Here is a 22,379-nt window from a genome sequence, read left to right as displayed (position 1 = left end):
AAAAGGACCTCCCTCCGCTCCCTTACAACCTAAAGGAGGACCTGGTTTCAGGTCTGCATCCGTGAATTAAGAGGCTACCCTGCCCGGGATTCCAGGCTTCTGCATTTTATGGGCTGCATTTTTTGAATGGCATGGTTTCGCACATCTCCACCCAAAGAGTTGGTGGGGAACACATCGCTGCTAATCACAGCAGCCGCATAGCCATTTAATATTGAGCAGTATTAATTGGCTGGAGACGGGGTTTCTGCCCTTTATTCGACCTGCCTCAAAGAGCTGCCAGCAAATATGATTGGCTGAGAGATTTGTAGTCGCAGCAGCAAGAATGGAACAGTGGCCAGGACTGGGACCACAAACAGCCTCCAGATTCAAAGTCCCCGAATCTAGGACCAGGTAACCAGGGAAGTGCAGGGGCTTGCATGAGTCCCAGTGATGGGGTGGCGAGGTGGGTTTCTTGATTCAGAGATGACTGGGAGGAGCACCCTTGGAGGCCACGCCTAGGGAATCTGTTCCATTGAGAGAGGTGTTGCCCTTTTCATGAATGAGGTCCAAGTGAGGTGACCCCATACCCCATAAAATTGGAACTGATTGTTTTCCCACCACCCTACATCCTGACTTCCATTTTCCACCCTTGAAAGGAAAATCCGGCTCCATGTGTCTGGTTGCAGTTGGGACCCTTAGAAATCTTCATATAGTTGTAGTCATTTTCTGTTCAATTATGCCCAGGAGTTATAATTTCTCTGCTTGATAATTGTAATTAAAAATAGCCATGATACAAAGGTAGCGTTGTGGATAGCACAATCGCTTCACAGCTCCAGGGTCCCAGGTTCGATTCCGGCTTGGGTCACTGTCTGTGCGGAGTCTGCACATCCTCCCCGTGTGTGCGTGGGTTTCCACCGGGTGCTCCGGTTTCCTCCCACAGTCCAAAGATGTGTGGGTTAGGTGGATTGGCCATGTTAAATTGCCCTTAGTGTCCAAAATTGCTCTTAGTGTTGGCTGGGGCTACAGGGTTATGGGGATAGGGTGGAGGGGTTGACCTTGGGTAGGGGGTAGGGCGCTCTTTCCAAGAGCCGGTGCAGACTTGATGGGCCGAATGGCCTCCTTCTGCACTGTAAATTCTATGTTCTGTATGCATATCGTGCCTACTGTATAATGTCAGCCTTCGCTCAATGGTAGCACTTTTTCCTAAATAGGAAGGTTATGGCGTCAAATTTCATTCCAGAGGCTTGAGTTGATAATCTAGGTTGACATTTCTGTGCAGTACTGAGAGAATGCTGCACTTGAGAAATTACTGCCTTAAAAATGTTGGGTGCGATTTTCTGGCTGCGTTTGTGTTCGAATGAGAGCACAACGCGGCCGGACAATCCCGGGAGACCGTTCTCGCTTCCCAGCAGACTCCGTGCCTTGTGGGATTCACCCAAGTCCTGCTAAGGCATTGGATTCGGAAATCCGCCCAAAGGGGGCGGGACCAAACCGCTCCCAGAAGTAGGTCTTAAAACCTACTTGATGACCTACCCACTCGGGATACACTGGCCTCCCACGATTCTCCGGCCTCACCAGGGATGCTGCAGTCGGTCTCCGATCAGTGCTTGTCCACAAGAACGTGCACCAGGCAGAACAGTATCCAGGGGGGTCTCCCGGGCCATCGGAGGCCCTTTGGTGATCAGGGTAAGTGCAGGGTGGCTCCCTGGCCCTTAGTACTGCACAGAAATGTCCTCCTGGAATGTGGGCATCTTGGCACTGCCCAGCTGGCACCTTGGCACTGCCAAGTTGCCCGGGTGGCACTGCCAAGCCAGCAGGAGCACTGCCATGGTGGCAGTGCAAGGGTACCGGAGTGGCAATGCCAAGGGTCAGGGGGCAAAGGAGGCCATGCCCATGAAATAAATGAGGGTGGGGGTTTGAAGGGTGTGAAATGCAGGGCAGGTAAGTAGGGTCCTCCAGGAGGTTGGGTGGGTGATAGGTAGGGGTTCGAGAAGGGAGGGGGTGCTGTAAGGAGGCTTGGGGGGGGGGGGGGGGGATGCTGAAGAGGGGAATCCCCAGGGACCCCATAGTGGGGTATCCTCACTTGTGGGTGAGGTGTAGTGTCCATGTGTGTGGGGGGTGACATTGCCCATGGGTGGAGGGTGTGGGGGACTCAAGCTCACTTAGAGATCAGGGAACTCCAAAATATGGCGGGTAGTACCGGTGGGAGAGGAGCGGGCTTGTGCAATATGTTATGATTGAAAGTACATGGATGTTTGCCTTTTTTTGCTTTCTTTCTGATGATGTCTGTAACTGTTTATAAAGCCAAAAACTACCTCAATAAAATTGTTTATTAAAAAAAAAAGAGATCAGGGCACTCATTCAAAATGATGGCCCAATTGCCAAATTTCCTATGCTACAAGTGATTACTTCTCATTGTTGTGAATTGATTAGAATGTCCTGAGGTTGTGAAAGTTGCTACATAAATTCAAGTTTACTCGTCAGAAGAAAACATTTGTACCATTGTGTTGGTTTATGTTTTTAAACTGATGACATTTATTTTCACTCATCCAATGACAGAATCCTCAGAGAAACATTTGCAATCAGCTAGTAAATCCCAGGCAAAGAATCGTTACAATCTAAATATGCAGGTTCCTTACCTATCTTCAGTCTCACGAAATAAGGCCACAGCATTGGAACCTGCGACCAATCCAAGTAGGAACAATTTAGCAAAGTCTAATTATTTATTGACCTACTTCGAACTGTTCCTATATTGCACTGCATAGTTAAATTGGGCCACAGACCATTTGTACGACATGGTATATCTCTCTGCACGAAGGCGGTCCGTTTGCTCATTGTCTGATAATGCTTCACTTTGAGCCATTTTCTTGGCAGTTTTGGCCATTCCATTTCACTTAAGTCCCAAGTCTATCTCAGTCAAATTGGGAATCAAATCCAGTTTGTTGGTGTTACTGTAGAACTGTAATTCCTGCCAACGCAAACATGGCCAGTTGCACATTTGTACTGGCCCGCTGCATGGAATGCCAATGACATCATTCCACTGCACCCAGCCTGCCAGTACACCTCTATGCAAGAGTGAATAGTTCTGTAGGCTCCTGAGTTATTTGTAAGAGACTGTTAATAAATAGGAGTGCAATTCAACTTTCACACTGTTTTGCAAAATTTATTCAAATATATTCAACTTCAAAGGTCAGGAAGAAAAAATAGATGTTATATGGACAAACTTTTCTCTATTTATAAACTATTGTCACTTTGGGCCTGCTTTTGGTGATCAGTGACTGACCTATGAAATCTATGAAAATGAATCACTTAGTTTTTTGGATTGAATTTGAGCTGCTAATTTTCTGCCTATTCCACTAGCTTTTGAAATTGCACTGTGTACACAAAAGTGTAATATGTATCAGGAAAGGCAAGGGTCCTACCTCCTATCCCTGGGGAACTCATTTTAAAGCTTCCTCTAGTGCTCTCTTGTTTCCTGATTACTCAGCCAATTTTGTATCCTTGTTGCTACTGTCTGTTTTTATTCCTTCAGTTGTACCTTTGCTCACAAATCTGCTGTACAGCACTGAATGAAATGCTTTTTTAAGACCACAGCAGCAGGATTGCCCTCATCAACCCTCTATTACCTCTTCAAATTACTCTAGTAAGTTAGTTGAACATGATTTTCCCCCAACAAATCCATGCTGACTTTCCTTAATTAATCTTCATTTGCTGACTTCCGGTGGCAGCCATGGAGGAGTAGGTCGCACATTCGATAGCTCCCGCCTGAATCAGACTTTCGGACCCTTTTTCCCGGATTTCTGTGGACTTTATGAAATAAATCGGTGGAGTTAGCATCAGTAAGGCGCGCCCCCCCCCTGGTGTATGGATAGCTGGACCAGAAGTGGCTGTGTGAAACAAATTAGTCCCGATAGAGGGAAGCGAGGGGAGCTGGCAGTGCGGCGAAGCAAGGCAGGCGGCAAGTACCAGGGAGCGGCGGCTCACTCGCCGAAGGAGCAACAGATAGAGTTTTTCAAGAGTTGTTTTGCCAAGCTGAAAAGGGATACACTTGACCCGATCAAAGCATCGATCGACCAAATGGTCGTGACTCAAGCAGCCCAGGGGAAAGCGATCCAGGAGATCGAATTAAAGCTCTGCAACCAAAAGGACGAGAAAACTGCTGGAACATAAGGTGGAGGTGCCAGAGGACCACCACAAGCAGATGCAGGAGGAGCTGGAGAACAGAACCAGGAGGCAAAATTTAAGAATGGTTGGCTTCCTGAAGGTATCGAGGGGTCAGATGAGGGAGCGTATGTGGCGAGTATGCTGGAGTACTTGATGGGAGCGGGGGCTTTCCCTCGACCCCTGGAGCTGGATGGAGCCCACAGAGCCCTCGCAAGGAAACCAAGGCGAACGACCCACCAGGGCCAGGGTTGTCCGTTTCCACCGATTTTCAGACAAGGAGCGCGTCCTGCGATGGGCCAAGAAGGAACGGAGCAGCAAGTGGGAGAATAATGAGGTGCACATCTGTCAGGACCTGGGTGCGGAGCTGGCCAAGAGACGTGCAGGGTTCAACCGGGCAAAGGCGACCCTCTTTAAGAAGGGGGTGAAGTTTGGGGCGTTATACCCAGCGAGACTGTGGGTAACACACGAGGACCGACACTATTATTTCAAGTCGCCAGATGATGTTTGGACATTTATTAAAGAGAAGAAGTTGGACTCGAGCTAAGAGACACTTAATGCTTCGAAGATGGGAGGAGGAGGCGGTTTGTACTTGTGTTCTGGTTGATTACTTGCAATGTGAGAGGTCTGAATGGGCCAGTGAAGAGCGCGCGTGTTCGTGCATTTAAAGGGACTAATGGCAGACGTGGCAATGCTCTGGGAGACACATCCGAAGGTCACAGACCAGATGAGATTAAGGAAGGGTGGGTCAGGTGTTCCACTCAGGGCTGGACTCAAAGACCAGGGGGGCAGCAATTCTGATCAGCAAGCGAGTGGCATTTGAGGATGGGAGAATAGTGGCAGAAAATAGACTTATCAGTGATAGGCAGCATGGTTTTGTGCAGGGAAGGTCATGTCTTACAAACCTAATAGAATTCTTTGAGGAAGTGACAAAGTTAATTGATGAGGAAAGGGCTGTAGATGTCATATACATGGACTTCAGTAAAGCATTTGATAAAGTTTCCCATGGCAGGTTTATGGAAAAAGTGAAGTCGTATGGGGTTCAGGGGGTACTAGCTAGATGGATAAAGAACTGGCTGGGCAACAGGAGACAGAGAGTAGTGGTGGAAGGGAGTGTCTCAAAATGGAGAAAGGTGACTAGTGGTGTTCCACAGGGATCCGTTCTCGGACCACTGTTGTTTGTGATATACATAAATGATCTAGACAAAGGTATAGGTGGTCTGATGAGCAAGTTTGCAGATGATACTAAGATTGGTGGAGTTGCAGATAGCGAGGCGGACTGTCAGAGAATACAGCAAAATATAGATAGATTGGAGAGTTGGGCAGAGAAATGGCAGATGGAGTTCAATCCAGGCAAATGCGAGGTGATGCATTTTGGAAGATCTAATTCAAGAGCGGACTATACGGTCAATGGAACAGTCCTCGGGAAAATTGATGTAAAGAGAGATCTGGGAGTTCAGGTGCATTGTACCCTGAAGGTGGCAACGCAGGTCGATAGAGCGGTCAAGAAGGCATACAGCATGCTTGCCTTCATCGGACGGGGTATTGAGTACAAGAGTCGGCAGGTAATGTTACAGTTGTATCGGACTTTGGTTAGGCCACATTTGGAATACTGGGTGTAGTTCTGGTCGCCACATTACCAGAAGGATGTGGATGCTTTAGAGAGGGTGCAGAGGAGATTCACCAGGATGTTGCCTGGCATGGAAGGTGCTAGCTATGAAGAAAGGTTGAGTAGATTAGGATTGTTTTCGTTGGAAAGACGGAGGTTAAGGGGAGAACTGATTGAGGTCTACAAAATTATGAGAGGTATGGACAGGGTGGATAGCAACAATCTTTTTCCAAGAGTGGGGGTGTCAATTACAAGGGGTCACGATTTCAAGGTGAGAGGGAGAAAGTTTAAGAGAGATGTGCGTGGAAAGATTTTTTACGCAGAGGGTGGTGGGTGCCTGGAACGCTTTGCCAGCGGAGGTGGGAGAGGCGGGCACAATAGCATCATTTAAGATGCATCTGGACAGATATATGAATGGGCGGGGAACAGAGGGAAGTAGATCCTTCGAAAATAGGCAACAGGTTTAGATAAAGGATCTGGATCGGCACAGGCTGGGAGGGCCGAAGGACCTGTTCCTGTGCTGTAATTTTCTTTGTTCTTATAAAGGGGTAGGTATATCATGGTGAGTGGGATGCTGGAGGGGGTCCGAATGGTTCTCGTGAATGTCTACGCCCCGAACTGGGACGATGTGGAGGGGTTTGCCTCCTCATCAACTCCTCCTGGTGCTTGGATGTGGTGACCCTGGCGACCTACTGCTCCCCAGACCTGGAATACTTGACCGTAAAGTGCCGCCCATACTATCTTCCACGTGAGTTCACTTCAGCCATTATCACAGCGGTCTACATCCCACCCCAGGCAGAAGTGAGGAAGGCGCTGGATGAACTACACAGTTATAACCAACTATGAAACAGAACACCCGGAGGCCTTGTTCATTGTGGCCGGAGACTTCAACAAAGCCAACCTCGAGCGTACTGCCAAAATTCCACCAGCACATCTCCTGTCCCACCAGGGGCGACAACACTCTTGACCACTGCTACTCAAAAATCAAGGGCGCCTACCGTTCCATCCCCCGACCGCACTTTGGGAAATCAGACTATAAGACTGTGCTCCTTCTCCCGGCATACAAGCAGAAACTCAAGCGGGAGAATCCAGCTAAGAAGGTTGTGCAGTGCTGGTCCGAGGAGACAGAAGAGCTCTTACGTGACTGCTTAGAGACAGTGGATTGGTCCATATTTAAGAACTCAGCGACTAACTTAAATGAGTATGCCACCACCGTCACAGACTTCATCAGCCAACGTGTGGATGACTGCGTGCCAAAGAAAGCAGTACGTATGTTCCCCAACCGGAAACCATGGCTCAACCGCGAGATTGACTCCCTACTGAAGCACAGATCTGAGGTGTTCAAGGCAGACGACCCTTCCTATACAAGAAATCCAGGTACGACCTCCGCAAAGCCATCCGAGATGCCAAGAGAGAATATCAAACTAAGCTAGAGTCACAGACAGACTTGGCGGTTGTGGCAAGGACTAAACAACATAACGGGCTACAGGCTGCCGTTCAAACAAGCCCGACATAAATTCCGCTACCTGGGGATCCAAATAGCCCATGACTGGAAAGGGATCCACAAATGGAACCTCACCAGCCTGGCGGAGGAAGTAAAAAAGGACCTGCAAAGATGGAACACACTCCCACTCTCCCTCGCAGGAAGAGTCCAGACGATCAAAATGAACGTATTGCCCAGGTTCCTCTTCCTGTTTAGATCCATTCCGATCTACATCCCCAAGGCCTTCTTCATAGCGCTGGACAAACTTATCATGGCGTTCGTACGGGGGGGTAAAAATGCTAGGATCCCAAAGAAGGTCCTACAGAAAACAGAATCCAGGGGGGGGCTAGCCCTCCTGAATCTACAATTCTACCACTGGGCGGCAACAGCCGAGCGAGTAAGGGGATGGATCCAGGAGCCAGAAGCCGAGTGGGTGCGTGCGGAGGAGGCCTCCTGCATGGGGACCTCCCTCCGGGCCCTCGCCACGGCAGCACTCCCATCCCCACCCAAAAAACAATCCAGCAGCCCAGTGGTGACAGCCACCCTCCAATCCTGGAACCAACTGCGGCAGCAATTTGGCCTGAACAAAATGTCGGACAAGGCTCCCATCTGCAACAACCATAGGTTCAAACCAGCACTGACTGACGCCAGCTTCAAAAGGTGGAGACAGGACGGGGGGGACACTGACAGTCAGGGACCTATACACGGACGACAGGATCGCAACACTGGACGAACTGACAGAGAAATTTCAGCTAGCTGGGGGGAACGAGCTACGGTACCTGCAGCTCAAAAACTTCCTACGAAAGGAGACAAGGACGTACCCACAACCGCCACGACAGACACTACTGGAAGACCTACTGGACGCAAGTATCCTAGAGAAAGGGAACTGTAGTGACATGTATGGCCGACTGGTAGATAGGGACGACACCGTACTGGACGCAACAAGAAGGAAATGGGAGGATGACCTGGGGATGGAGATAGGGTGGGGACTCTGGAGCGAAGCACTGCATAGGGTCAACTCCACCTCCACGTGCGCAAGGCTCAGCCTGACGCAACTAAAAGTGGTACATAGAGCCCACTTAACGAGAAACCGTATGAGTAGGTTCTTCCCGGAGGTGGAGGACAGATGTGAGCGGTGCCAAAAAGGCCCGGCCAACCACACCCACATGTTCTGGTCTTGCCCCAGACTTGTGGAGTACTGGACAGCCTTCTTCGAGGCTATGTCCAAAGTGGTGGGGGTGAGGGTGCAGCCATGCCCGATAGTGGCGGTCTTCGGGGTTTCAGACCAGCCAGATCTATTCCTGGGGAGGAGGGCGGACGCCCTTGCCTTTGCCTCCCTGATCGCCCGCCGTAGAATCCTGTTTGGCTGGCGGTCAGCAGCACCGCCCAGAGCTGCAGACTGGCTGTCCGACCTCTCGGATTCTCTCCAAATGGAGAAAATCAAATTCGCCATCCGAGGGTCGGATGACGGCTTCCACAGAACGTGGGAGCCATTCATGCAATTGTTCCGGGACCTGTTTGTGGCCAACGTACAAGAGGAAGAATAGTCGGGGGAAGGTAGCCGGCGGGGGGGGGGGGGGGGGGGGGGGGGGCTACGGGCTCGTTACGGGGGTTTGAGGGCTAGCTAAGGCCCAAAACCAAACTAAATAAATGCCAATAAACATGTTGGGGAATGTAAAATATGTATGCCGGCAAAGAGGGGGAGGCCACAGTTATTACTACGAAGATGCTCACCTGTAAATATATATGTTAATTTTTGCGTGTTTTTTTTTCTCTCTCTAACAATTTGTAATTTGTTCAATATAAAACATGAAAACTGAATAAAAAACATTTATAAAAAAAAAACATAACGGGCTACAAAGCGAAGCCGAGCAGTATCTCTGGCAGCAGCGCACCCCTCCCCGATGAACTTAATGCATTCTATGCTCGGTTTGAGCAGGTAACCACCAATCCGCTGTCTAGTGCCCCAGCAGCCCATAATTCACCCATACCCACCATCACAGTTTCTGAAGTCAGATCGGCCTTCCTGGAAGTGAACCCACGGAAGGCGATGGGCCCGGACGGGATCCCTGGCCGTGGACTCAGAGCCTGCGCATACCAGCTGGCAGAGGTATTCACAGACATCTTTAACCTATCCCTACTCCACTCCGAGGTCCCCACCTGCTTCAAGAAGACCGCCATCATACCGGTACCAAAGAAGAACCAGGCAACATGCCTCAATGACTACCGCCCGGTGGCCCTGACGTCAGTTGTAATGAATTGCTTCGAGAGGCTGATCATGAAGCGCATCACCTCCATACTCCCGGAACGCCTTGACCCACTTCAATTCGCATACCGTCGCAACCGGTCCACATCAGACGCCATTTCCCTGGCCCTACACTCATCCTTAGAGCATCTCGAAAACAAGGACTCCTACATCAGACTCCTATTTATTGACTACAGCTCCGCCTTCAACACCATAATCCCAGCCAAGCTCATATCAAAGCTCCAAAACCTAGGCTCTCCACTCTGCAACTGGATCCTTGACTTTCTGACCAACAGACCACAGTCAGTAAGAATGAACACCAACACCTCTTCCACAATAGTCCTCAATACCGGTGCCCCGCAAGGCTGCGTACTTAGCCCCCTACTCTACTCCCTGTACACACACGACTGCGTGGCAAAACTTGGTTCCAACTCCATCTACAAGTTTGCTGACGATACGACCATAGTGGGCCGGATCTCAAATAACGATGAGTCCGAATACATGAGGGAGATAGAGAACCTAGTGGAGTGGTGTAACGACAACAATCTCTCCCTCAATGCCAGCAAAACTAAAGAGCTGGTCATCGACTTCAGGAAGCAAAGTACTGTACACACCCCTGTCAGCATCAACGGAGCCGAGGTGGAGATGGTTAGCAGTTTCAAATTCCATGGGGTGCACATCACCAAAAATCTATCCTGGTCCACTCACGTCGACGCTATCACCAAGAAAGCACAACAGCGCCTATACTTCCTCAGGAAACTAAGGAAATTCGGCATGTCCACATTAACCCGTACCAACTTTTACAGATGCACTATAGAAAGCACCCTATCGGGCTGCATCACAGCCTGGTATGGCAACTGCTCGGCCCAGGACCGCAAGGAACTTCAGAGAGTCGTGAATACCGCCCAGTCCATCACACGAACCTGCCTCCCATCCATTGATTCCATCTACACCTCCCGCTGCCGGGGGAAAGCGGGCAGCATAATCAAGGATCCCTCCCACCCGGCTTACTCACTTTTCCAACTTCTTCCATCGGGCAGGAGATTCAGAAGTCTGAGAACACGCCCGAACAGACTCAAAAACAGCTTCTTCCCCACTGTCACCAGACTCCTAAATGACCCTCTTATTTACTGACCTCATTAACACTACACGCTGTATGCTTCAACCAATGCCAATGCTTATGTAGTTACATTGTATATCTTGTGTTGCCCTATTATGTATTCTCATGTATTTTCTTGAATTTTGTTTAATTCCCTTTCCTAATGATCTGTTGAGCTGCTTGCAGAAAAATACTTTTCACTGTACCTCGGTACACGTGACAATAAACAAATCCAATCGAATGTGGATTTTATGAGGCTTGTGTTAGGCAAAATCCCGGACCTGGAGTCACACAACTTGGTCATGGGAGGGGACTTCAATACGGTCATTGAACCTGAATTGGATTACTCAAAATCCCGGACAGGGAAGAGGCCGCCGGCTGCAAGAGAGCTGAAGGGCTATATGGGAACAGATGGGGGGCGTAGACCCCTGGAGGTTTACACGGCCGAGGGTAAAGGAGTTTTCCTTTTTCTCCCATGTCCACAAAGTTTGTTCCCATATTGGTTTTTTTTGTTCTGGGCAGGGTGTTGATCCCAAAGGTGACGGGGACGGAATACTCGGCGATCACAGTTTTGGATCATGCCCCGCACTGGGTAGATTTGCGTCTTGGGGAGGAGAGAGGGCAGTGTCCGCTGTGGAGACTGGAAGTGGGGTTGTTAGCGGAAGAGGTGGTTTGCGGGCGGGTGAATAAGAGTATCCAGAACTATTTGGAAACAAACTACACTGGAGAGGTTTCGGCAGCAACGGTCTGGGAAGCCCTGAAGGCAGTTATTAGAGGGGAACTTGTATCAATCCGGTCCCATAGAGAAAAGAGGGAAAAGGCAGAGAGGGAGAGATTAGTTGAGGAGTTACTCTGGGTGGATAGGAAATGTGTGGAGGCCCCGGACGCGGGACCCCTGAGGGAGCGGCGCAAGCCCCCCCCCCCCCCCCCCCCCCCCCCCCCCCCCCAGCCTTACAAGCCTCGATTTCACTCATTCTGAAACTAGATAAGGACCCTGAACAGTGTGGGTCTTACAGACCAATCTCGTTGCTGAATGTGGATGCCAAGCTATTGGCTAAGATCTTGGCCACGAGGATAGAGGATTGTGCCCTGGGGGTGATAGGGGAAGACCAGACTGGATTCGTTAAGGGCCGGCAACTTAATACTAATGTGCGGAGACTTTTAAATATTGTTAAGATGCCCTCGGAAGGGGAGGAAACGGAGGTTGTGGCAGCGATGGATGCAGAGAAAGCTTTTGATCGGGTGGAGTGGGAGTACCTGTGGGAGGCGCTGATAAGTTGGGGTTTGGTGAGGGCTTTATCCGGTGGGTGCGATAGCTGTACCAGGCGCTTGTGGCAGGTGTGCGCACAAACTGGCTTAGGTCGTAGTATTTTAAATTGCACTGGGGTACGAGGCAAGGGTGTCCCCTTTCCCCATTATTATTTGCTCCAGCCATTGAGCTGCTGGCCATCGCGCTGAGAGCTTCAAGGAACTGACAGGGGCTGGTCCGGGGGGGGGGGGGGGGGGGGGGGGGGGGGGGGGGGGGGGGGGGGGGGGGGTTGGTGGAGCATCGGGTCTCGCTCTATGCGGATGACCTCCTCCTGTATATTTCGGACCCATTGAAGGGGATTGGGGAGGTTGTGTGGATCTTAAGGGAATTTGGCAGTTTCTTGGGGTATAAATTGAACGTGGGGAAGAGCAAGCTGTTTGTGATCCAGGCTAAAAGGCAGGAGAAGAGACTGAGGGAGCTGCCGCTGAGGAGGGTAGAGAAGAGCTTTTGTTATCTGGGTATACAGGTGGCACGGAAGTGGGATTTGTTGCATACGCTTAATCTGACCCGACTGGTGGAACAAATGGAAGGGGACTTTAAAAGATGGGACATGCTCCCGCTGTCACTGGCGGGGAGGGTACAGACTGTGAAAATGACGGTCCTCCCCAGGTTCTTATTTGTATTCCAGTGCCTTCCCATCGTCATCCCTTAGGCCTTTTTCAAGAGGGTTAATAAGATCATCTCGGGATTTGTGTGGGTGAACAAGACCCCACGAGTGAAGAGAGTGATGCTGGAACGCAGTCGGGACTACTGGGCGGCCAACATTGCCATGATCAGAAAGTGGGTATTGGGGGAGGGGGAGGCATGGGAGCAGTTGGAGGTGGCGTCATGAAAAGGCACCAGTTTGGGAGAGCTGGTAATGGCACCTCTGCCATTCTCGCCGGCCCGCTACTCCACAAGTCCGGTGGTGGTGGCGACAGTGAAGATCTGGGGGCAGTGGAGGAGACACAAGAGGGTGGAGGGAGCATCGGTCTGGATCCCGATATGTAATAACCACAGGTTCCTGCCGGGTAGGATGGACAGCGGGTTCCAGAGCTGGCAGAGGGTGGATATTAGAAGGATGGGTGACCTGTTTATAGATGGGAGCTTTCCCAGCCTGCAGACGCTGGAGGACAAGTTTAAATTGCCGCCAGGGAACAACTTTAGATATTTGCAAGTGGCCTTCCTGAGGAAACAGGTGGTGGTCTTCCCGCTGCTGCCGCCACCGGGGATACAAGACAGAGTAGTGTCCGGTACCTGGGTGGGGGAGGGGAAGGTGTCGGATATCTACCAGAAGCTGTTGGAGGCAGAGGAAATCCCGGTGGAGGAGCTTAAAGGCAAGTGGGAGAAGGAGTTAGGAGGGGAGTTAGAGCAGAGTCTATGGGCAGAAGCCCTAAGTAGGGTCAATTCCTCCTCATCATGTGCCAGGCTCAGTCTCATACAGTTTAAACTGGTTCACCGGGCGCACATGACGGCGGCGAGGATGAGCAGGTTTTTCGGGGTAGAAGACAGATGTGCGGGGAGCCCAGCAAACCATGTCCATATGTTTTGGGCCTGTTCGAAGCTTGAGGAGTTCTGGCGGGGGTTTGCTAGGGCAATGTCCAAGGTGTGAGGAACACGGGTGGTGCCGAGTCCAGAGGTGGCAATCTTTGGAGTGTCGGAAGACCCAGGAGTTCAGAGGGTGAAAGAGGCCGACGTTCTGGCCTTTGCCCTTTGCCTCCCTGGTAGCCCGGAGACGGATCGTGTTATTGTGGAGGGACTCGAAGCCCCCGAGTGTAGAGACCTGGGTTAGTGACATGGCTGGGTTTCTCAGCCTTGAGAAAATAAAGTTTGCCTAACCTATCTGTATCCATTTGAAAGATTCTTATTTCCTCATTGCCTCTTACTGTCCCACCTATTTTAGTGTCATCTGCAAATTTGGCTATAGAATCTTCTATCCCTGTATCCAAGTCATTAATATAGATTGTAAATAGATGGTGCCCAAGAACTGAATCCTGTGGCACCTCATTTGTACATCTTGCCATCCTTTAAAAGACCCATTTATCCCGACTCTCTGTATTCTGACCATCAGCCAGTCTTCTATCCAAGCTTGTAAATTACCCCTAACCCTACATGGCCTAACTTTGTGCATTAACCTTCTGTGTGACAACTTATCAAACGCCTTCCGGAAGTTCCAGTGTACTACATCTACAGGATCCCCATTATCCACTTGGCTTGTTACATCTTCAAAGAGCTAGCAAATTAATCAAACATGATTGACCCTTCATAAAACCATGCTGACTTTGATGGATTGCATTTTGACTTTCCAAATGTCCTGATATTACCCCCCCCCCCCCCCCCCCCCCCCCCCCCACCGCCCCTGTTTTGAATGAGGGCATCACATTAGCATTTATCCAATCTACTGAAACCTTTCCCGTGTCCAGGGAATTTTGGAATATTAGAACCAATGGACCCACTATCTCCATTGCCACTTCCTTGAACACCCAAGGATGTAGGCCATCAGGTCTACCTTCAATCCCAATAGTTTATTGAGTACTATTTCCTTCTTGATGCTGATTGTTCTAGGTTTCACCCTTTCTATTACCTCTGAATTACCTGTTCCTAAAGAGATGGTACTAGTGTCCTCCACTGAAAACTGAGGCAAAATATTGATTTATCATCTCTGCCATTTCTGTGCTGTTCACTATTAACTCTCCGGTTTCATCTTCCAAGGACCAAAATTCAATTTAGCAACTCACTTCCCTTTTATGTACTTATAGACGCTTTTGCTATACTTTTCAATATTTTGCCCTAGCTTTCTTTTGTAATTTACCTTAGCTCTTTTAATCACTTTTTTAATAACCCCTTGTTTATATTTGAAAGTTTCACAATCTTCCAGCCTGCCACTGCCATTTGCAGCATGGTATACTTTAGTCAGAAGTATACCATGACGTCTTGGCCTCGGACGTAGACATGTAGGCGTCTGTACTTTCGGATGATGCCACAACCTGAGCCGAGCCCCTGGCAGTGACCATCTGTCTTTCGTCACGGAAAAGGCGATTGATGGCTCGATATGTACCCCCGACCCAGTCCCAACGCTAGCAGAGGCGCAGCCACACGCAAAACGGAGAAGAAGGCCCCTTCAGCTGGCCACTGGAGGGGAACTTTCAGACTTTGGGTCTGACTCTGAGTGGGGTGTATTAACCCTTATGAATCCTATGGGGATACTCTCATTGATCTCCCCGTGGGACTGGAGGAATACGAGATTCCCCGCTAGTGGTTGGAGGCCCAATCAGCTGGGGCTCGTTACCTTACTCTGTAAAAGCTGGCCTGGACTGGGACTAGTAGTCCTGACTGGGAATTATTGTGTGTGTGCGCCACCATAGCAGCTGTTTTCTTTGATCTGAATAAACTTCAGTTTACTTACCTTCCGGACCTCCTGAGTCTTCATATTGAGGTTCGGAAGGGCTCTGAGGCAGAGCACTGGAGGAGCGCATTGGTGGACTGAGGGACCCTTTCTGAGGACACCCTGTTGGTGTCATGAGATTAAAATGGAGTCAGAGCTGAGAAAAAGTTGGAAGAGCTGCTCAAGAAGTTAGCCATCGGAACCTGTGCTTTTTGTCATGCAATAACAGGGAAATGTTGGGGTCACTGGTTGAACATCACAGTCACTACATTAACACACACAAATATGAAATTTGGGGTTTCAGGCAACCATTAAACAGGCACAGATGCTGCAAAAAATGGCATCCCATAAATTTAGGGCAGCAAGGTAGCATTGTGGATAGCACAATTGCTTCACAGCTCCAGGGTCCCAGGTTCAATTCCGGCTTGGGTCTGTGTGGAGTCTGCACATCCTCCCCATGTGTGCGTGAGTTTGCTCCGGTTTCCTCCCACAGTCCAAAGATGTGCAGGTTAGGTGGATTGGCCATGATAAATTGCCCTTAGTGTCCAAAATTGCCCTTAGTGTTGGGTGGGGTTACTGAGTTATGGGGATAGGGTGGAGGTGTTGACCTTGGGTAGGGTGCTCTTTCCAAGAGCCGGTGCAGACTCGATGGGCCGAATGGCCTCCTTCTGCACTGTAAATTCTTTGAAAAATGAAAGATTTTCATGTGATTTCCAGAATTGGCATTCATAACGGCATAAAGAGCATACAGTCATTAATCATAGGCAACATACTGATAACAATTATGCCAGATCTGAAATTGGAGCACTGAGCTAGGTCAGATTCTCTCGTCCCTGTGGTATTCAGATGTTAAGTCTCAGGGGTAGTATTTTGGACACCTTGCTGTGCCCGTTTAGTGCTTCAGATTTGAGGTTGAATTGGCAACAAGGCTAACAGAACAGGACCCACTATAAACCATTAGCAGTCTATTGGTGAAAGATTATGAGCTTAACTATTTGCACTAATCTATTTAATCTTTTATTTCAGACAGAAGGACAAAATAGTTATGGATCCAGGACTTGTAAAAAAAATATTTTTATTCAAAGCTTTTCAACAAAATATAAATATAGAAAATATCAAAAGGACAGCAAAAGACCATCACAACAATCCACCCAACAACCCCATCCCTCCAACCCCTCTGACACCGACCCCCTACCACATCCCGTCTTCCCCCTTTTTAATTCCCCTTCCCCCTCCCCCGCTTGCTGACCCCTCAATCCTCTTTGAAGAAATCGATGAATAGTTTCCACCTCAGAGTGAACCCCTCTACCGCCTCCCGCAGAGAAAATGTGATCTTCTCTAACCACTTCTGCCAGGCCGCTCACCCACACCCCTGCCGTTGGCGGTTCCGAGATCCTCCAACAGAACAAAATCCGTCTCTGGGCTATCAGGGAGGCAAAGGCCAATACATTGACTTCTCTTCTCCATCCACCTGAACTCCCGGGGCTTCCGGCACCCCAAATATCGCCACCTCCGGACCTGGGGCCACACTCAGCCCCAGAACCTCAGACATCACGTCCGATAACCCCTGCTAGAATCCCCTCAATCTTGGACACGCCCAGAGCATGTGGACGTGATTCATGGGACCCCCTCGCACACCACCCATAACTACCTCCACCTCCTCAAAAAGCTTTTTCCTCGCCACTGTCATATGGGATTTCTGCACCACTTTAAACTTGATAAGGCTTAACCTCACACTTGACGAGGACACATTCACCCTCCACAAAGCCTCAGCCCATGTCCCACCCCCAGTTCCCCTCCCAATTCCTCCTCCCACTTGCACTTAACATTCTTCACCCGGGCGCCCTCCCACTCCATCGGTTCTTTGTAAATATTCAAAACCTTCCCCTCCCCTATTTCGTCCTCCAACAGAAGCTTATCTTGCAGCACTGGAGGCGGCAACCCTGGGAAGGACAGCATCTCTCTCCTCACAAAATCCAGAACCTGCAGGTATCTAAACCCATTCCCCCTAGGCAATTCAAACAATTCCTTCAGTCCCGTAAATTTGCCCCCTATGAACAGTTCCCTGAAACACTCAATCCCCGCCTGCCGCCACCCAACCTGAAAGCTGCCTACACTGCCCCCACACCTTCAAGCCGATAACACCACTGGACTAACAGAATACCTGGTCGTCGAGAACCGCAGAGGCGCCAACAACAAAGCCCTCAAGCACGTCCCCCTACACGTTGCCGCCTCCACACGTCCTCAAACCAACCTCTCATCCATCGCTTATTTTCTCACCATCGCACTGTTTTCAGCCCAATAATAATTAATCAAATTCAACCCCCCCCCCCAAACCTTGCCTCCGCTCCAGGAAAGTGCGTCGCACCCACCATACAAACCCTGAGATCAACCCATTAACCTTTCTAAAAACCGATGTGGGACAAAGATGGGGCGGTTCTGAAAAACGAACAGAAACCAAGGCAGCACCATCATTTTAACTCTCAGCACCGCCATTCCAGTAGTATCCCCACTCCTAAAATTCACCTTCATTCCCCCTCCAATCAATCCATCCCCTCCACCAATCAAACCAAATTCAACTCATGCAGTTGGGCCCAACTCCACGCCACCTGGATACCGAGGTATCTAAAGCTTGTCCTCACCACCATAAACGTCCGCTCCCCGAACCTCTTACCTGCCCCCTAGCATTGATCGGGAACACTTCACTCTTTCCCATATTCAATTTATACCCTGAAAACTGGTGAAATTCACCTAAAATCCCCATGATCCCCCCATACAGCCAAACATTTCGAAATATATAATAGCAGATCACCTGCGTACAACAAAACCCTATGCTCGACAACACCCCACCCTGCTGAATCCCTTGACACCCTGAGGGCCATTGCCAGTGGCTCTATCACCAAGGCGAAAAACAGAGAGGAGAGGGGATACTCTGTCTCATCCCACAGTGTAACCCAAAGTACCCCAAACTCACCCAGTTCGACCGCACACTCGCCACCAGGGGCTTTTCACAGTAACTTCATTGAAGCCTACTTGTGACAATAAGCGATTTTTATTATATTATTATACAGCAACCAGACCCAATCCACAAACCCTTGCCTGAACCTACCCAATACCTCAAACATATACGCCTATACCACCCGAACAAAGCCTTCTCCATGACCATCACCACCACTACCTCAACCTCCTGCCCCCTCAAAGGCATCATAATCACATTCAATAACCTCCAGACATTTGCTGACAACTGCCTTCCTTTCACAAAACCCGCCTGATCCTCTCCAATCAACCCCGGTACACAGTCCTCAATCCACGATGCAAGCATCTTCGTCAATAACTTGGCATCGACATTCAACAACAATATTGGGCGGTACGACCCACACTGCTCTGGGTCCTTATCCTTTTTAAGAATCATGAAGGTAGAAGCCTGTGACAAAGTAGGGGGGAGTTCCCCCCCCCCCCCCCCCCCCCCCCTCTCCTTCGCCTCATTATACACCCTCACCAGCAGTGGACCCAACTCCGCCCCAAACTCCACTGGGAACGCATCTGGACTCGGGGCCTTCACTGTCGGAACCCCTCCCACCCCACCCCCCTGCCATCCATCAACTCCCGCAGCTCAGTCGAGGCCTCCAGACCCTGCACCCACCTCTTCACCACCGTGGGAAATTCCAACCCAGCCAGGAACCGCCTCATCCCCTCTTCCACCCTCAGAGGCTCCCACTCGTAAAGCCTCCTTTAAAATGCCTTAAATACCCTATTTACCCCCTGCGGATCAATTAGCACCTTATCCCCTAATCCCTCACTCTACGCGGCCCACCCTCAGATGTCCACCGCTCTCTCCCATCCCAACTGCCACACCCATGTCAGTAACCCCCATCCCAACCAACCAAAAAGCCAACCCCATTTCCCACTCCCCCCATGCCTTCCTCCTGGCAACCCCCCCACTTCACTTCTGTTAATTAGCCCGCCCAGCTAGCATGGTGACTCCTGGCGAAGGCCTGTAAACTCCTCATTCCCCTCCAATCCACCCTGCCCCAACCACCAACAAACAAAAACAACTAAAAAGAAGCACTCACCATCGCCGTTCCCCCATCGAAACCCACCCACATTACCTACTGCAAACATTCCACCACAAACCCAAAGCTCCTCTCCAAAGTTCAATGTCCTGACACTCTTCCCAGTCCATGGTCTCTCATAAAGTCCACCGCTTCCTCTGGCGAGTCAAAATAAAATTATTTCTTCTGATAAGTCAGTCACAAGCGGGTCGGGTACAAAACCCCAACTTCACTCCCTTATTGAAGAGGGCAGCATTCAACTGGTTGAACCTGGCTCTCCTCTTCGCCAACTCCACACCGAGGTTCTGATAGATCTGCAGTGCACTACCTTTCCAGATGCACCTCCTGGTCTGTCTCTCCCACTGCAAAATCTTCTTGTCGAAGAAGCGGTGCAAACACACCACCATCGCATCGGCGGTTCCCCAACATGTGACCTCCTCTTCAGCGCCCTTTGAGCCCAATCCACTCGAGGGACCGATGAAAGGCCCCCTCTGCTATCAACTGCTCCAACGTAGAATAACTACAGTGCAGAAGAAGGCCATTTGACCCATCAAATCTGCACTGACCCTCTGAAAGGGTACTCTATCTAGGTCAGACCCCCAACCTATCACCTTAACCCACTAATACCACCTAACCTAACCTCTAACCTTTTGGACACTAAGGGGCAATTGATCAATCCATTTATCATGCACATCTTTGGACTGTGGGAGGAAACCGGAGTGCCTGGAGGAAATCCACGTAGACATGGGGAGAAAGTGCAAATTCCACACAGTCACCTGAGGTCTGAATTGAATCTGGGTCTCTGAAGCTGTGAGGCAGCAGTGTTGACTACTGTGCCACCATGCCTCCCCATCCTCGCCACATACATGGCGGCGTCAACTCCTTCGATACCCTCGGGCATCCCAACTATGTTTAAATTCTGTCATCTGGAGCTATTCTCCCGATCCTCCAACTTTTCTCTCAGCCTCTTCTGGCTGTCCACCACCATCCCCAACTCCAAGGCCATCCACTCCTCATGCTCTCCCACCACCTCTTCCACCTTTATGCATCGCAAGGCCTCTGAGCCTCCAGCCTCTGCCCCACTTTCTCAATCGCTGCTTTGAGCGGCCCCACCACCTTAGCCAAGTCCTCTGAGGCCTCCTTCATTTGCTGCTGGAACTTATTATTTCGCATTTCCACCAGCTGCTCCATCGACCACTGGACTGGCAGTGCTGCCCCCTTGTCCACTGCCAACTTGACCTGTGGCACACCACAAGAGCTGTCCTGCTCCAACTGCTCTCTTTTTCTTGTAGCACTTCTCGGTTTCTGATCCATGCACCAGATTCACCAGAGGAGTATTACCTTCCCTGGCTACTCGTATACCTTTCGCCCTCAAATAGACCACTAAAAGGGTGGGGAAGGACCAACAAAATCCATCTTGTGCGGGAGCCACCAAATGTGCATCCTTTCACTCCATGGCCCCTACCGGATGTCCCACTCTTGCTTTTTAAGGGTTTTAATAGAATGGAGAAAGGTAAGAAGGAATAGGCAACGCTGAGCACACCCACTGAGGTCCAGGGTGCAAAGGAGCCACAGCAAGAAGGTGAGGATCAGGAGGATAGACCCAGATGACGGAGGTGACTTGCTAGATTAAAAATCTAGCCAAGAAGACTTTACTATTTGCAAATTAATGAGAGACAATGCCACACACGTATACACTTGTCCCAAGCTCTGGTGGATCACATATGCCACATTTGTTGGGAGAAACTTAGCGTTCTGTGAAATCGGAGGCTGTTTCTAGCCACTGGCATTGAATCCACAGGGGTCCTGTTCGGCATCTTGCAGTCCGCCACAATTGATGCGTCTAGGAGGTCACAGATGCCCTCTACACCAAGGTACATCAGTTTGTGAGGTTTGCACTTGATGAGGATAGTGAGGCTGCGAGATTCAATGGGTTTTTATGTATTTCAGGCTTCCCGAGGGCGCAGGGTAGAATAGATGGCATCCATGTGGCTTTAAGGGGGCCAGGGCAGCAGCCCCTAATGTTTATCAACCGTAGAGGGTTTCTATCAATGTTCAACAGGCTTGCGATCATCAGAAGCACATAATGCACATTTGTGCTAGCTACCCTTGGAGTTGCTATGACTCATGCATCCTGAGTCATTCCCAAGTGCCTCAAATATTTTTTTTTTTTTTTTTTTTTATAAATTTAGATTACCCAATTATTTTTTTTTTTCTATTAAGGGGCAATTTAGAGTGGCCAATCCACCTACTCTGCACATTTTTGGGTTGTGGGGGCGAAACCCACGCAGACACGGGGAGAATGTGCAAACTCCACACGGACAGTGACCCAGAGCCGGGATCGAACCTGGGACCTCAGCGCCGTGAGGCGGTTGTGCTAACCACTAGGCCACCGTGCTGCCCTTTGCCTCAAATATTTTAAGGGCCTGAGTAAATACATAGATGGCTGCCTGGGGATAAGGGGTACCCACTGGAACATTGGCTCATGACACCAGTGCATCAGCCTCAGAATGCTTTGGAGAAGAGGTACAATGCAGCTCACAGCTCTACACGATCCTGAATCGAGCAGGCCATTGGCATTCTGAAAATCCTTTTCTGATGTTTGGACCACTGGGTCCCTGCAGTGCACTCCAGATAGGATCATTGCTGTGTGTTGCACCCTTCACAACCTGGTTTTGCAAAGGAGAGATCCATTGCCAAGGTTAAAAATAAAACAGAATGATAGCTCTTTAGAGTATGAAGAGCAGGAGGGTCAGGAACCTGAAGAGGGTGATACATAGATACAGAGAAGATAGGAGCAGGAGGAGACCTCTTGGCCCTTCAAGCCTGCTCCGCCATTTATCATGATCATGGCTGATCATCCAACTCAATAGCCTAATCCTGCTTTCTCCACATAGCCTTTGATCCCATTCTCCCCAAGTGCTATATCCAGCTGCCTCTTCAATATATTCAATGTTTTAGCATCAACTATGTCCTGTGGTAATGAATTCCACAGGCTCATACTCTTTGGGTGAAGAAATGTCTCTTCATCTCTGTCCAAAATGGTTTACACTGAATCCTCAGACTGTGATCCCTGGT

The 22,379-nt window shown here is 49.8% G+C and overlaps 1 protein-coding gene across 1 annotated transcript in view; it reads left to right on the top strand.

Annotated features, from left to right (window-relative positions):
• LOC119973802 overlaps positions 1 to 22,379 on the top strand; it is a 152,585-nt gene that overhangs the window by 78,027 nt on the left and 52,179 nt on the right. Inside the window, exon 6 of the mRNA XM_038812226.1 lies at positions 2,539 to 2,673. Coding sequence (XP_038668154.1) covers positions 2,539 to 2,673 — 135 coding nt within the window. The remainder of the gene's footprint in view (positions 1 to 2,538; positions 2,674 to 22,379) is intronic.

This window comes from Scyliorhinus canicula, chromosome 11 (genome assembly GCF_902713615.1).
Source record: "Scyliorhinus canicula chromosome 11, sScyCan1.1, whole genome shotgun sequence".
NCBI lineage: Eukaryota > Metazoa > Chordata > Chondrichthyes > Carcharhiniformes > Scyliorhinidae > Scyliorhinus > Scyliorhinus canicula.
This window is presented reverse-complemented; position numbering and strand designations above follow the sequence as displayed.